The sequence below is a fragment of the Cucurbita maxima genome, unplaced genomic scaffold (genome assembly GCF_002738345.1).
Source record: "Cucurbita maxima cultivar Rimu unplaced genomic scaffold, Cmax_1.0 Cma_Scf00009, whole genome shotgun sequence".
Classification (NCBI taxonomy): domain Eukaryota; kingdom Viridiplantae; phylum Streptophyta; class Magnoliopsida; order Cucurbitales; family Cucurbitaceae; genus Cucurbita; species Cucurbita maxima.
The window spans coordinates 2,786,193-2,802,797 of NW_019272025.1; the positions used below are offsets into that span (position 1 = coordinate 2,786,193).

General features: G+C 37.9%; 1 protein-coding gene across 1 annotated transcript; it reads left to right on the forward strand.

The window, feature by feature from the left end:
- Window positions 1-471: 471 nt before the first annotated feature.
- Window positions 472-16,152, forward strand: LOC111484604 (E3 ubiquitin-protein ligase UPL3-like). The gene is made up of 17 exons (XM_023131275.1): window positions 472-1,822; window positions 2,221-2,331; window positions 2,460-2,576; window positions 2,941-3,111; window positions 3,188-3,349; window positions 7,403-7,651; window positions 7,739-7,860; window positions 7,936-9,352; window positions 11,414-11,509; window positions 11,725-13,305; window positions 13,431-13,655; window positions 13,734-13,838; window positions 14,634-14,714; window positions 14,831-14,899; window positions 15,000-15,128; window positions 15,370-15,492; window positions 15,612-16,152. The coding sequence occupies exons 1-17, from the start codon at window positions 974-976 to the stop codon at window positions 15,675-15,677; spliced, it is 5,673 nt and encodes a 1,890-aa protein (XP_022987043.1). The 5' UTR covers window positions 472-973; the 3' UTR covers window positions 15,678-16,152.
- The last annotated feature ends 453 nt before the right edge of the window (window positions 16,153-16,605 follow it).

Consider the following 16,605-nt stretch of genomic DNA (forward strand, 5'->3'; position numbering starts at 1 on the left):
TTCGTTGTTCGTTTCATCGAACACATGTGAAAATGTTGATTAAATGGTTCGTTGAGGCATCGAAAGGAAATACCTTTTGAGTAGTACGCTGATCTAGACTCGAGTCAATAGATAGTTATGAAGCTAATTATCATATGTCGATGAGCACAGAAACATGGAATTTATCATAAAGTTGAAGGGTATAAATGAGACCGACATTCGTGTTATGCCAGGTGGCAATTGAAAGATATTATTTATTTATTTTTTTTAGAAGCACACGTGGTGATTTTGAACGAGGGTTTTTCGACGTCGGCGTCGGAACAAAGCGAGGGAGTTGAGTATATACTTGTTGTACTCGCCATCCACCGCCATGCAAAACGAGGAGGCTCATCCTACACGGAATTTAAAACAGGAAAAAAAAAAAAAAAGATTAAATTACTTTCCAAATCACACTATAATATAATAAGAACAATTAGTTCCCTTTTTCTTGTTCTAAAATTTCATTGTCCCTAGGGCTTTTTTTTTTTCCTTTCGTTTCCCCTTTCTCCATTCCTGAGGGGACGTTTTGTTATTGAAATTCAACTTTGAACTCAGATTTCCAACGCTGTGTAGGTTTGTAATCAATCGCCGGATTTTCACCGATTTCTGGATGACATTTCGATGGGCGTTGTGTTCTAGGTGTTGAAATCGGTTTTTGATTTCTTTACTTTCTTTGCTCGTAAGGGTTTATGAGCAATTCGTGATTTCCTGTTTCTTCTGGTGCGGATTCGCGTTCTTTGTCTGTATCGGGACAAGGGGAAATTTAGGGTTTTCGAATTGGGGGATTGTGTGAGGAGTTAGCTGGTTTCGTTTCAGCTAGTTCGCTGTTTTCTTTTCTCTATATACAGGTTTTTAATTTTCGTACTGGTCAGATGCGTAGTAAATTCAGATCAAGAACTGTGTGATCGCCGCTCGGTGGCGAGCGACTCGTCGATTCGTGGGTTTGGGTTTTTGTATGGAAACTCGGAGCAGAAAGCGGGCGGAGGCCTCCTCAGCTGCCCCTTCTTCTTCGTCTTCTGGTCCCACTACCCGTTCTACCAAGCGCGCTCGTCTCTCTGGCACTTTCTCTTCGAATCTTGCTGCATCCACTCTTTCGATCTCAACACGTTCTCGTTCTACTCGAAACCAAGAACCATCTGCCACTAGTACTCCAATGGACTCGACCAATGAATCATCAGGGTCACGCCGACGCGGGAAGAATTCTGACAAGGAAAACTCGGATAAGGGGAAGGAGAAAGAACACGAGGTTAGAATCGGGGATAGAGAAAGAAATGCTGAGCAGAGCTTTGGGTTAAATATTGAAGGCAGTGGCGGTGGGGATGATGATGATAACGACAGTGAAGGAGGAATGGGAGTCTTACAGCAAAATTTATCCACAGCAAGCAGCGCCCTTCAAGGACTTCTGAGGAAACTCGGTGCTGGACTGGATGATTTACTTCCATCTTCTGCAATTGCATCGGCTTCATCCTCACAGCAGAGAGGACGGCTTAAGAAGATCTTATCTGGGTTGAGAGCGGATGGAGAAGAAGGAAGGCAGGTTGAGGCATTGACCCAACTTTGTGAGATGCTCTCTATTGGCACCGAGGAGTCTCTAAGTACTTTCTCTGTGGATTCCTTTGTCCCTGTCCTCGTTGGGCTACTTAATCACGAAAGCAATCCTGATATAATGCTTTTAGCGGCCAGGGCACTGACCCATCTGTGCGATTTCCTACCTTCATCATGTGCTGCTGTCGTGCATTATGGTGCTGTTTCCTGCTTCTGTGCTAGATTGCTGACTATAGAATACATGGACCTTGCTGAACAGGTTTGCTCTTTTCATTTGACTTAGTCCTTGTGAAAATTGGGAGTACAAATTGTTACCAATTGTGAGTGACCTATACTACTAATGCATAAGATTTACCGTGATAAGGAACTGGAGTTAAAAATGCTAGCTCTTCTCGAGCACTTTGATGATCAGGAGGAAATGAGACTGTGTTTTGACTTGTAGATTACGTAGTTTTCTTGTCTTGTTTTTGTTTTAATTACTGATTGATGCTACTGTTGTTGTTTTTTGCTCGGAACTCCAAATAGCATCATTCTGATACTTAAAACAGGGTGTTTCTTGAATTTTTTTGCCTGTATGTCATGCATCGAATTTCTGTGAGTTCATGTTTTCTCAAGTCTGAGACGATGGTACTAATAGAAGTAGGTTTCTGTTAACAGTCCCTGCAAGCTTTAAAGAAGATATCCCAAGAACACCCTACTGCCTGTCTGCGGGCTGGTGCTCTTATGGCTGTGCTTTCATATTTAGATTTCTTCTCCACAGGAGTTCAGGTAACTGATTACTGTTGACCCTATTGCTCTACAGATTTTGGATAAGGCCGAAGATTGGACTTGGTTTTCATCAGGGTTCATATAATTTACATGTTAACTATTATCATTTTGTTGCAATTGTATTATAGAGAGTTGCATTGTCAACTGCTGCTAATATGTGCAAGAAGCTTCCTTCAGATGCAGCCGACTTCGTGATGGAAGCTGTTCCCCTGCTGACGAACCTTCTTCAGTATCATGATGCAAAAGTAAGTTGTTTCAGTCATAGTTAACAACTCTGAGATTGGAAGGTTTATGTAGTAGATAGAATTCTTTACCTTTCATGTCGCATTTTTAGTTAGAGAGGAGAGAGGTTTTTACCTCCGGTGGGTTTCTCTGAATTTCAGCTCTTCTCTGCACCTTTTAATGGTTTCCTGTGGCTAGACCACTTTGTGATGCTTTATTTATTTCTTGTTTATTTCTTTCAATTGAAGCTCACTCCTTGAAGTTTTTGGAGGTTTTTGGTCGCATAGGCCTGTGGAGTTTTGTTTATTTATTTTTAAAGGAAAAACAGCGTGCAAATGTGGTCTCTCTTCCTTCCTTTCTTTATCCATCTGAATTTCTTGCTGGTAGGTGTTGGAGCATGCTTCAGTTTGTTTGACTCGTATTGCCGAGGCCTTTGCATCATCTCCTGATAAATTAGATGAACTGTGTAACCATGGACTTGTTACTCAAGCTGCCTCACTCATTTCCACCAGTAGTACCGGAGGTGGGCAGTCAACTCTTAGCTCAGCTACTTACACAGTAAGTTCCAAATGCTCTTTCATCTTTTGATGGTTATGTGCTTGTGGGTATTGATTATGTCTTCACAATTATGCAGGGATTAATCCGACTTCTTTCCACATGTGCAAGTGGATCTGCCTTAGGTGGGAAAACTTTGCTGCTTCTTGGGATCAGTGGGATTCTTAAAGATATATTATCTGGTTCTGGCGTGTCTACTAATTCATCTGTTTCGCCTGCATTAAATAGACCACAAGAGCAGGTAGGTTCTGCTAATTTTCCTGGTTATCACTCTGGATAGTATCATTTTCCTTGAGTAGACAACTCTTGTTCCCGTGGGCTTTTTGTTTCATTTATAATCCAAATGTAACAGTTTAGTATTCCTTTGAGATGTGACTGGTACACCTCTCAACCTTGCATTCTTCAATCTTTCCATCCCTTAGATTTCTCTTGGCATTCAGGATTCAAATTTTTACGCCTTCTACAATTCCAAGCTTCAGACACTGAATGTTGCTTTCTTTGGTAATGGCGTGGTTTCTTGGGTGAGCTGACTTAAGTGGAAAGGAGTCCATCCTGCTTCCTAGAAAGAGATTATATCCCCTTCCAGAATAAGCAATTTTCTTCAACCAAGTTTTTCAAATTCATAATACTTCTCCCAGAGCTTCTTGAATTTCCTACCTGGCTTATTTGGTAAACCAACCACCCTCATAGAAATCTATGCAGGAAAGTAAAATGAGAGTCTGTTAAGGATATTTAGTAATAAATTATTGTTTACCATATATATTATATTTGATATTTTATTATAAGGCAAATATTAGATATTTGCCTTATTATCGTATCTTTCTATTTATTTTATTTCTATTTATTACTATTTCCATATATCTTTCTATTTATTTTATTTCTATTTATTACTATTTTCATATCCTTGTAATTCATTTGATTATAAATAAGATAACTTTTACACCATTTAGGTGTGGTGGATTAATCAAACACTCACATGGTATCAGAGCCCTTTCGGTTTAACAACCCTGATCCTTTCTTTTCAATGGCTTTTGAATCCTCTAATCTTCTTCTCCACCACCCCTGCTGGTTTTGACGCCGCAGGGGCAGTCTTCATGGCTGCCGTAGTCGGAGCCGATTGATTACTCTTCGGCTCTACCCTATTGACCTCCAAATCACCTTTCGTCATACTCTGTACATACAACCTCACCTTTTCCAACCCAATCGGTTTTCCCCTTGGCCAATATAGTCTCTCTCATTTTCTTCCCAATCAACCTTCATCCTTCACATAAACCCTAACCTAAACCTATCAACCTTTTGCAGAGATTTACCTTCGGAATCTGGGTGCCGCACTGGCCTATTCGCCAACCAAGTTGCCGCCGCCCTTCCTGCCAAAATTGGCTTCTTCACCCGATGAGGCGACTCTTCCGACTGCCCTTCTCGCCAAAATTGGCTCCTTCGCCCAATGTGGCGACTCTTCCGGCTTCAACATTGTCTTTGTCCCTTGCTCTAGGTTTCCCCTTCTACTTCTTGGGGTTAGAAATATTCTCACCAGAGCCAAGGCAGCATCGTCGCTAAGCGACAATCCCTCTTCATGGGTTAGACATATTCTCGCCGAAACCAAGGCAGCATCGCCGCTGAGCGGCGATCCCTCTGCAAATTTTTGATGGCCAAGAACTGGGTTGTTAGCATCTTCATGAAAAGTGTTTCTCAACCTCTTTGAATTTTTCAGATTCAAGCTTCACGTTCGTTTAAATCCGACGCTTAGCTTGCGGTGGGGTGTTAAGGATATTTAGTAATAAATTATTGTTTACCATATATATTATATTTGATATTTTATTATAAGGCAAATATTAGATATTTGCCTTATTATCGTATCTTTCTATTTATTTTATTTCTATTTATTACTATTTCCATATATCTTTCTATTTATTTTATTTCTATTTATTACTATTTTCATATCCTTGTAATTCATTTGATTATAAATAAGATAACTTTTACACCATTTAGGTGTGGTGGATTAATCAAACATTCACAGAGTCATTCCTTAAAATTGTTGGCTGTGGGAGGTGAAAAAAAAAAAGAAATCAATCCACGTTCATATTACTTAAAAGCAATAAGAAAAACCATAAATGCAAGGGTTTTTGCAGTTAGGGTTATTTTAATTTTTTTTTTAAGNTTGTAATTCATTTGATTATAAATAAGATAACTTTTACACCATTTAGGTGTGGTGGATTAATCAAACACTCACATGGTATCAGAGCCCTTTCGGTTTAACAACCCTGATCCTTTCTTTTCAATGGCTTTTGAATCCTCTAATCTTCTTCTCCACCACCCCTGCTGGTTTTGACGCCGCAGGGGCAGTCTTCATGGCTGCCGTAGTCGGAGCCGATTGATTACTCTTCGGCTCCACCCTATTGACCTCCAAATCACCTTTCGTCATACTCTGTACATACAACCTCACCTTTTCCAACCCAATCGGTTTTCCCCTTGGCCAATATAGTCTCTCTCATTTTCTTCCCAATCAACCTTCATCCTTCACATAAACCCTAACCTAAACCTATCAACCTTTTGCAGAGATTTACCTTCGGAATCTGGGTGCCGCACTGGCCTATTCGCCAACCAAGTTGCCGCCGCCCTTCCTGCCAAAATTGGCTTCTTCGCCCGATGAGGCGACTCTTCCGACTGCCCTTCTCGCCAAAATTGGCTCCTTCGCCCAATGTGGCGACTCTTCCGGCTTCAACATTGTCTTTGTCCCTTGCTCTAGGTTTCCCCTTCTACTTCTTGGGGTTAGAAATATTCTCACCAGAGCCAAGGCAGCATCGTCGCTAAGCGACAATCCCTCTTCATGGGTTAGACATATTCTCGCCGAAACCAAGGCAGCATCGCCGCTGAGCGGCGATCCCTCTGCAAATTTTTGATGGCCAAGAACTGGGTTGTTAGCATCTTCATGAAAAGTGTTTCTCAACCTCTTTGAATTTTTCAGATTCAAGCTTCACGTTCGTTTAAATCCGACGCTTAGCTTGCGGTGGGGTGTTAAGGATATTTAGTAATAAATTATTGTTTACCATATATATTATATTTGATATTTTATTATAAGGCAAATATCTAATATTTGCCTTATTATCATAGGTATCTTTCCATTTATTGTTATTTCTATTTATTACTATTTTCATATCCTTGTAATTCATTTGATTATAAATAAGATAACTTTTACACCATTTAGGTGTGGTGGATTAATCAAACATTCACAGAGTCATTCCTTAAAATTGTTGGCTGTGGGAGGTGAAAAAAAAAAAAGAAATCAATCCACGTTCATATTACTTAAAAGCAATAAGAAAAACCATAAATGCAAGGGTTTTTGCAGTTAGGGTTATTTTAATTTTTTTTTTAAGAAGCACGCCTTCCTAAAGGTACCTTTGCTTCTTTGAAGTGAGGTGCTAATGTTGTGTTAGCACCCAGGTGCAATGCTGTGGAAGAAAGATCCACTTGTGGGAGGTGTGATTATATTGAAACAGAAATAATTTTTAGTAGTTACATTTATAGTGATGGTTTTTTGCTATTTCTTTTCTGCTTCAAAATTGAGCTTTCTTTGTAGCTATCCGATAAATGTTATATATGCCAACTGGAGTGCTTGTTCGCTCCATCATATCCATTCTTTTCACTTGGTAAATGGCGTTTGAGAGAAAGAAAATACATTTTAGAGTATCAAATCAAGTCATGAAACCGACTGAGTTCTAGGTCTTGATAGTGGGAAGAACTTTTTTGAATTTTTTGTAGAATTGGAAGGTTGAATGTAAATTAGCTGAAAATATGTATGTTCATAGCTTTATATCAATGCATAGTTTGTAAACTTCTTTTTCCTTTTTTTTTTATTTTTTAAAAAAGTCATCATGTGTGCATCACATATATATTTCTTTAAACAAGTTTATGTACTGTATTATTCACATGACCTTGGTCCTACTTGACTTGTTACGTTTATAGCTTTTGAAGATACTCATTGTTTACAGAAGCAGATCCTGGGATAGTAATTTGGTCCAAGGCTAGCAATATAAATGGTATAGGGGTTGTCAAATAAGAGTCCAGGCTTTTGGTCAATGTGGTTTGATGTATTTTTTTAAAAAATTTATTTCTGTAAAATTGTTTCTAATCTGAAAAAACGTCAATTGCCACAATCTTTTGTTTCTCGTCAATTGTTATCTATTGTACTCTAATATCCTATAACGGAGGTCATTATGTTTCTGATTTTGAAAACTGTCGAGAATTTAGCCTCTTTTATTGTTTTCTAATAGCTTGATTACTATTGAATGTTTAGATTTTTGAGATTGTCAACTTGGCAAATGAGCTTCTACCCCCTCTACCTCAAGGAACTATTTCCTTTCCGTCCAACTATAATTTGTTTGTGAAAGGACCTGTCATCAAAAAGCCATCTACCAGCGGTTCTGTGAAAGAAGAAGATCCAACTGATAGTGTCCCGGAGGTGTCAGCTCGTGAGAAACTCTTGAAGGATCAGCCTGAGCTCCTCCACCAGTTTGGAATGGATCTCCTTCCTATCTTAATACAGGTATGTACGGCATTTTATACTTGTTTTAGACCCTAAGGGATCTTTTCTGGTTCAGTTAGTACTGAATTGTGCTCTTTGGTCAATTAGATCTATGGTTCCAGTGTGAATGGTCCGGTACGTCATAAATGTCTCTCAGGAATTGGAAAATTGATGTACTTCAGCACTCCAGAGATGATACAATCATTATTGAATGTGACTAATATAGCAAGGTATTTCACTTCAACCTGCATTAGATTTCCAGGCTTGCTTTGTTGGTGTCCTAAATTTTTTATTTCTTGATTTAGTTTTCTAGCTGGTGTTTTGGCATGGAAAGATCCACACATTTTGATTCCTTCTCTCCAAATTGCTGAGATTCTTATGGAAAAGCTTCCTGAAACTTTTTCTAAGATGTTCCTTCGAGAGGGCGTGGTTTATGCTGTTGACCAGCTTATCTTAGCTAATAACCAAAATACTTCTACCCAAGTGGCTTCTGTTGAGAAGGACAACAACTCGGCATCTGGAGCTTCTTCACGCACTCGACGTTACAGGCGGCGCAGTGGAAATATGACTTCAGAAGGAAGTTCTCTGGATGAAAACAAAAATCCTGTTTCTGGAGGAAGTGTTCCACAAGGTTCGGTGGAGGTTCCATCAATTAACTCAAATCTCCGAACTTCTGTAAGTGCCTGTGCCAATGCTTTTAAAACAAAGTATTTCCCTTTAGATCCGGGAGATGTTGAAGTTGGAGTTACAGATGATCTCTTACGTTTGAAGAATCTTTGCGCCAAGTTGAATGCTGGTATTGATGTTCAGAAAAGTAAATCGAAAGGAAAGTCGAAAGCTTCGGGGTCCCGCATAGATGATATTATTACAAATAAGGAGCAGTATTTAACTGGCGTGATATCTGAAATGCTAGTTGAATTAGGCAAAGATGATGGTGTTTCCACTTTTGAATTTATTGGTAGTGGCGTTGTTGGAGTTCTGCTTGACTACTTTTCTTGTGGATACTTTTCTAAAGGAAGAATTTTGGAAGCGGAGTTGCCAAAGATTCGGCAGCAAGTGCTTAAAAGATTTAAATCATTTGTTTCTGTTGCTCTTTCCACAAGCATTAATGAGGGGACAGTAGCTCCTATGACAGTCTTAGTTCAAAAGCTACAGAGTGCTTTATCCTCATTGGAGCGTTTTCCAGTTGTCCTGAGCCATTCTTCTAGATCATCCAGTGGTAGTGCACGTCTTTCCTCTGGGCTAAGTGTATTATCTCAGCCATTTAAGTTGCGACTTTGTCGAGCCCATGGAGAAAAATTACTTCGTGATTATTCATCAAATATTGTTCTGATTGATCCATTGGCAAGTTTAGCAGCTGTTGAAGAATTTCTGTGGCCTAGAGTTCAGAGAAGTGAGGGTCAGAAACTTTCAGTATCTGGTGCAAACTCAGATTCAGGAACTATGCCTCCAGGAACTGTTGCTCCATCAGGGCTAAAATCAACCCCCAGTCCAACCACTTGTCGTTACTCTACTAGGTCTAGATCGTCGATGACTATTGGAGAAAGGGCAGGGAAGGAATTGTCACAGGATAAAAGCACATCAAAGGGGAAGGGGAAAGCTATTCTAAAGCCTGCCTGGGAGGAGAAGAGAGGCCTACAAACTAGAAGTTCTACTCGTAGAAGAGCAGCTGTGGACAAGGATGCCCAAATGAAGCCTGTAAATGGAGAGACCACTTCTGAGGTATTTTTTCACAACGGGGGGGACAATATATCAATAATCCAATGGTACAGTAATATAGATATCTAGGACTAGATGGAAAATTTAAATGGGGTTCTAAATAAGAGTTATCTTCTGAAGTATAATTTATTTTGTATTAAATTTGCAATTTTTTTATGCATTTATTTATGTGCTTTTCCATTTGAAATTATACTATTTTGGATGAGTTTAGCAAATATTTAGTTGACAATTACATTGTAATGCTGCAATTATATGTAATGATTTGCATCAGAATAAGTGAGTGCTTTAGATCATGGGTAGGAAGATGCATCACTACTCTAGCTGTAGCCTGTAGGAACATTATGTTGTTTATTGCATGTCAATGAAAACTTACTCAGTATAGAATGACTGCATGCATAGCTGTAGCCTTCACCTTTGATTTTAATGAGTACCTTATTGATTCTGTGTAACTGTTTACTATTAGAACTTAATGGGGGTAACCCTTATTGTATTTTAATCTGTTTATGTTTGAACTATGTAAATGAATCTTCTTTGTAAATGTTTTTTCTTTCGGGAACTTTTTTGATGATTTAAAATTTTATCTTCATTGTTTTTGAACACCATGCACAAAATATACAAAATTTTCCTATTAACAAATTCGTTTCTTTTGTATTTCGAAAGTGTCAGCTTCTCTTCCTTTGTATTGTGAATGGTCTTACTTTTTTCTCCCCCTATCTAAGGATCAGACCTCTTTTAACAGCTCTGAACGATGCACCTACTGTTCTCGGTACTGTTCCAATTTTATTGGTTGTCCTCAAAGGGGGGCAAAGGTGGAACTGTTATCAATGTTTGTAGATATAACTCTTGTTTATCAAATTCAGCACTTAATTAGGTTTTTTGCAATTTGTTTGTCAACCATACTATTCTTTTATTGTATATATGATTAACATAAAAAGTTATTGAGATTAATGTAAAGATCCCATTGGGGATTTGAAATCTACCAAACAAAACACATTATGTATTTACTTATATCCTAGTGCTATGAAAAAATCATTGGTTGTTGACTGAACAATTAACACTGTCCCCAAAAAAATAATGATAATAAAAAGAAAAAAAGAAAAAGAAAGGGAGAAACACACCAAAACGAAAAAATCACTTCTTCTTGTGCGTCAAGCAAACACAATCCAACTTATTTTTCCTTTTGCTGTTTTTTTTTTAAATTTTTTTATCACTGTTTCTCGTCCAAAAATGGGTCATTAGTTCCTTATGTTTTAAAAGTAATAATCTATCTGGCAGTCATATAAGAAATAGGTTTTTCTTCCTCTTTCAAAAGATGTATATATATTCTTAATGTATATTCAAAATTGCAACCTTTTATATTATAAATTTTATGGATATTTTTTGATAAAAATGAAGAAATTTCACTTAAAAATGTCTATGATTGTTTAAATGTGTTTTCATATTTTTAACAAGCATTGATTGTCTTCTTAATCAGTATTGCCTGGTCTTTTAACTTTGCAGATCCTTCACTTGCTTTCTTTGTTTTAAATTTTGATAATTAGATTTGTTTAAAAAGTTAACTTTTAGTATTAGGAACATTAATGTTTGTTAATGATTGTGAGATAAAATAAAATGTACAAAGTTATATGCAATGCACGAGTAATTATATCCAAACTGCCATCAGCACTGTTTCTGGAAAACACATCTTGCTAGTTTTGATGTTTCAGTTTGTTAGTTAGTTCCAGTTGGATACCCTCCAAGAATATTTTAGTCTTGAAAGTTGAAACCAGAGCATATTTCATAGTTGATTGAAGTATTTATTGTAAATGAAAACCTTTTCAGTGGATTTGGTCTTACATTATGCTTAATTTGAGTCGTTGGTTGGGTCATTAGATTTTGTGGATCAAACTCAGTAGTATTTATTTATAACATGTTCTTAAATGCAATTATTTTTCTAACTATGGATCAAACTTTGTGTAGTCATTATATTGTTTAAGAATCTTAAACTTTCTTGTTAGTAATATTACTTATGTTAGATCTTTTTTGTTTATATTGTTTTGACGGTCAGTTTCTTGTTCTTGGTAGGATGAAGAATTGGACCTATCCTCCATCCAGATTGATGATTCTTTAGTGATTGAGGATGATGATATTTCTGATGATGAAGATGATGACCACGATGATGTATGCAATTTCAATTTTTCTCTCTCTCTTTTATATCACAACTTGATGCATTTATATAAGTGCTATTCTCATTGATATTGCTAATTGCTTTACACGTTTCTCTTTTTTCTTAGTTTCTTTCATATATAATCGCATTACTTTTGACAGAGAGGCATGATTAGCTTGTTAACTGACTGAACCTTTTTTCTTCATCCTTCTTGGTTCTTATGATTCAGGTGCTGCAGGATGACTCTCTTCCACTTTGTATGCCTGAAAAGGTGCATGATGTCAAATTGGGTGACACAGCTGAAGATGGCGATGCTGGTCCGGCTACAAGTGATAGCCAGATTCCTTCAACTTTTGGCTCTAGCAGTAGAACTGCGACGGCCAGGGGTTCTAATTCTCCTGATCATAGGGGTGGCAATTCTTTTAGTGCAAGGGGAGGTATGACATTTGCTGCTGCTGCTATGGCTGGACTTGGACCAGCTAACGGCAGAGGTTTCCGTGGAGGTCGGGATCCACAGGGACATCCTCTCTTTGGTGGTTCCAATGATAACCCAAAATTACTCTTTTCTTCTGGTGAGAAGCAGCTTGATAGGCATTTGACAATATACCAAGCTGTTCAACGGCAACTTGTTTTGAATGAGGATGATGATGAGAGGTTTGCTGGGGCTGGCAATGATTTCTTATCTAATGATGGGAGCAGTTTGTGGGGTGATATATATACCATCACGTATCAGAGGGCAGATAATCAATCTGAAAGAGCTGCTTTAGCTGGGGAATCAAGCTCCTCTAAATCTAAATCTACCAAATGTGTATCAACTTCCAATTCAAATTCAGAGTCTCAGTTCCATCAAATGTCACTTTTAGATAGTATTTTACAAGGAAAACTTCCATGTGATTTGGACAAATCTAATTCTACATATGATATACTATCTTTATTGCGTGTACTTGAGGGATTGAATCAGCTTGCTCCTCGCTTGAGGGCTCAAATAGTGTCGGATCAATTTGCAGAGGGAAAGATCACTACGCTTGATGAATTGGGTGGAATTGGAGGAAAGGTTCCTCATGAGGAATTTGTTAACAGTAAGCTTACTCCCAAATTGACTCGACAAATTCAAGACGCTCTTGCACTATGCAGTGGGAGCCTTCCTTCATGGTGTTATCAATTGACTAAGGCATGCCCGTTCTTGTTTCCTTTTGAGACACGACGACAATATTTTTATTCAACTGCATTTGGGTTGTCACGTGCGTTATATCGGCTACATCAGCAGTTAGGAGCTGATGGTCTTGGAACAGTAAATGAACGAGAGGGAAGGGTTGGAAGATTGCAGCGCCAAAAGGTTCGTGTCTCCCGTAATCGTATATTGGATTCTGCTGTGAAAGTTATGGAGATGTATTCTAACCAGAAGGCTGTTCTTGAAGTAGAATATTTTGGTGAAGTGGGAACTGGATTAGGTCCTACTCTTGAATTCTACACACTTTTAAGTCATGAATTGCAGAGGGCTGGACTTGGAATGTGGAGGTCTAATTCATTGCAAGAGTCAATAGATAGTGGTGAAGATGGACAGCTCAGGAAGCCAAAAGATGGCTCTAAGCTTATTTCTGATGCAGGCAATATTGATATCATTCAATCTCCTCTTGGGTTGTTTCCACAACCTTGGCAACCAAATGCTGATTCTTCTGATGGCAGCCAATTTTCGAAGGTTATTGAATATTTCCGGCTTGTTGGTCGTGTGATGGCTAAAGCTTTGCAAGATGGAAGACTATTGGATCTACCGCTCTCAACAGCATTTTATAAGCTTGTTCTTGGTCAAGTAAGTCAGTAGTATGATATACTTTCTTTTTCTTTTTCTTTTTCACTCTTAATGGTTGACAATCGTGTGGGCTTGTGCTTTTAATATTTTCATTTTGCTGAAGTGTGGTGAATTTCAATTTTCAGGATCTTGATTTGTACGATATCCTCTCATTTGACCCTGAGCTTGGGAAGACTCTACAAGAACTGCAGGCTCTTGTCTGCCGGAAACAGTATTTAGGATTGGTAGACGGTGACAATCAAAATACAATTTCCAACTTATCTTTCCGTGGGATTCCAGTTGAAGATCTCTGCTTGGATTTTACAGTTCCTGGCTATCCGGACTACGTTTTGAGACCAGGAGATGAAACTGTACATTATAAAAACTCAAGCTAGCCATCTCTCTTTTTCATAGTTAAGTAAAACTTCTAAAACTAGATAAATTTTCAGGTTAATATTCATAACTTGGAGGAGTACATATCCTTAGTATTAGATGCAACTGTCAAGACTGGAATAATGCGGCAAATGGAAGCATTTACTACAGGATTCAATCAGGTAATTTATCAATGGTATTTCTATTTAAATTGGTGTTATGTGTGTGCATTAGATGGGTGTAGTATTGAAGGAAGGCTTTTGGATTCAATTTTTGTATCAAGACTTTGTTAAGACGTCTGCCAAGATATTAATTATCTCTCTAGTCATCAAATTACCATGTTGTATAGTCTTGTTATTTGTCTTAATTTTGGAACCTGCTGCATTGGGGGATTCCATAGTTAAAAGAGAACGATGAATGCATGTTTTGTGCATTTGTGGACCAAGAACCATAGTTCAGTATTATAATTTTCTTGCCTCCCATTCTTATTGCGGATTATGGCTTATGGCTTATGGCTTTTCAAAGATTTCCTTACACAGGTCAATCAATCACGTCTCCCCTAATGATTAATTGATGTGTTCATATACTAATTCCATCTTTTAGCTTTCTGAATGTGGATTTCACTTTGGATACCTATTATATCTTATGTGCTGGGGAAAATATTGTTATTTATCCATCATTTGTAATTTATCACATTGATCTTGATATATTATTATTGGTATTTGATTCTGTTTTTGACAAAGCAACTTGGGTGAGTGGATTCACACCAAAGATGGGCCAATTAATCTTTGCCAATAGAGCTGCCCCGTGGGGCTAATACTCAGTGTTATTAATCATTGATCAACGAGAACTGGGAGTTTTCAATACATATTAATCTACAATCTATGTCAGCATGGTTTTCTTTTCCCTCTTCTTTAAATGTGTATGCGCTGTCTCTGTCCTCTCCCACTTTTTGATTATTTATGTTTGAAATTCAGGTTTTTGACATCACAGCATTACGCATATTCATTCCCCATGAGTTGGACCATTTGCTATGTGGCCGTAGAGAATTGTGGAAGGTAAAATGTCAAATATTCATGCTTCCTGCTAATAAATCATTAGTTTCAGAGTTCTTATTTCATTTTGTGGTGAAATTGCCTTGTTGAAATAATAGTGACATTATCTCATTTTTTAGGCTGACACACTTGTTGATCATATTAAATTTGATCATGGATACACAGCCAAAAGTCCTGCCATAGTCAATGTGAGTTATTTTCATAACTCAGAATAATAGAGTGTGGAATTATGAGAGTATCAATTCTTGATTCATGGTCCTCACATGCTGTCTCTTTTGGCATTCTTAGTTTCTTGAGATTATGGGCGAATTCACACCGGAGCAGCAGAGAGGATTCTGCCAATTTGTTACAGGTGCACCTAGGCTTCCACCAGGTGGCCTTGCAGTGCTGAATCCAAGATTGACTATCGTGAGAAAGGTATTATACCGAAGGAATCGAGGAGAAGTAAATCGTTGGATAATATTTGCACTGAAATATCTTCAAGTTGCCTGCTTTGTACTATCCCCCAACCTTAGTGAGATTTCTAATTAATGATAGCTTGGTTTGATACCAAAATGATGGCTTGGTTGCGTGTGTTTTTTTGGCATTGAATCAATGAGTCTTAGCTTGTATGCTATATAATTTTTCTCCACTGAAAATGCTCTATGTATCTTTTCAGCACTCATCCACTGCATCAAACGCAGCAAACAGCGCGACTGGGGCATCTGAATCAGCAGACGATGATTTGCCTAGTGTCATGACATGCGCCAATTACCTTAAGCTTCCTCCATACTCGACCAAGGTACATGCTCATGAATTAATTTTATGAACATTTTAATTAATTGAGGATGAGAATGTTGTTTACTGTTTGAGATGATGATGGTGTGAATGATGAATGAATGATTGGTGTTGTGCGAGCAGGAAATAATGTACAAGAAACTAATGTATGCGATCAATGAGGGGCAAGGATCATTTGATTTGTCATGAGTTTTTGGGGGACTAACCACAACTTGTGTATACGTATTAACTTGCAATACTCGGGCCATCGGATCCTGTTTGTCTGCAATATAGTTTTGGTGGTGAAAGGTGCCGTCAGAGAGCCAGTTCTTTTACTTTCTTTTCCTTTTGGAGTTTGTACATTCATATTTTAACCATTCTGTTCATCCAGTACTCCTTGTTTATGTTGCTCTCTTCTCTTTGTTTAGAGCAATGGTCACACAGTCTGGTTAATGTTTGGTCGAACAACAACTATTGGCCACATTTTCAGGAAAAAAAAACAAAAAAACGTAGAGGGAATTTTCAAACTACATTCTCAGTTGCAACTTCTAGATTATTAATGTAAATAAATAGGAATTCTTGGATTCATTCCCTCCGCCCCTGGGTGGTTGTTATTGGCTGATGATACAAATGTATGTCATAAAAATGATTGAAAGGGAAATAAACCATTCAATATTCTTGTTCCCTTGCTTCTCTTTTTTGTGGCTTACTGGTTCAGAGATCTGCCTCAAGTTTTTGAAACATTTCCATGTCTTTTCTGAGTGTTCTTGGAGAGTGCTTGTGGTTCAAAACCCAGAACTCATCCAAAAACCTCTTTTTGAAGTGTTTTGGTAAAGTTTGATGAAATGGTAATAAGAAACTTCCATGGTTGTGTCTGAAATCTGATGATTCTTATGAACCCAGGTGGAAATGGAATAGAATTTATGTAATTTATGTAATGATCCCATCCCATTACTCACTAAAGTAAATCTAATGTGTCCGTTTGACATTGATTGACAACAACTCGGTGTCATTATGTTAATAAAAAATAGCTCGGGGATGTTAACAAATTGGTCTACTACATAAATGAGACTTCATAAGTTTAGGGATTTGAGAATAGAACAAAAGACGGGGGGACTCAACCTTCTTGCCGCTATGT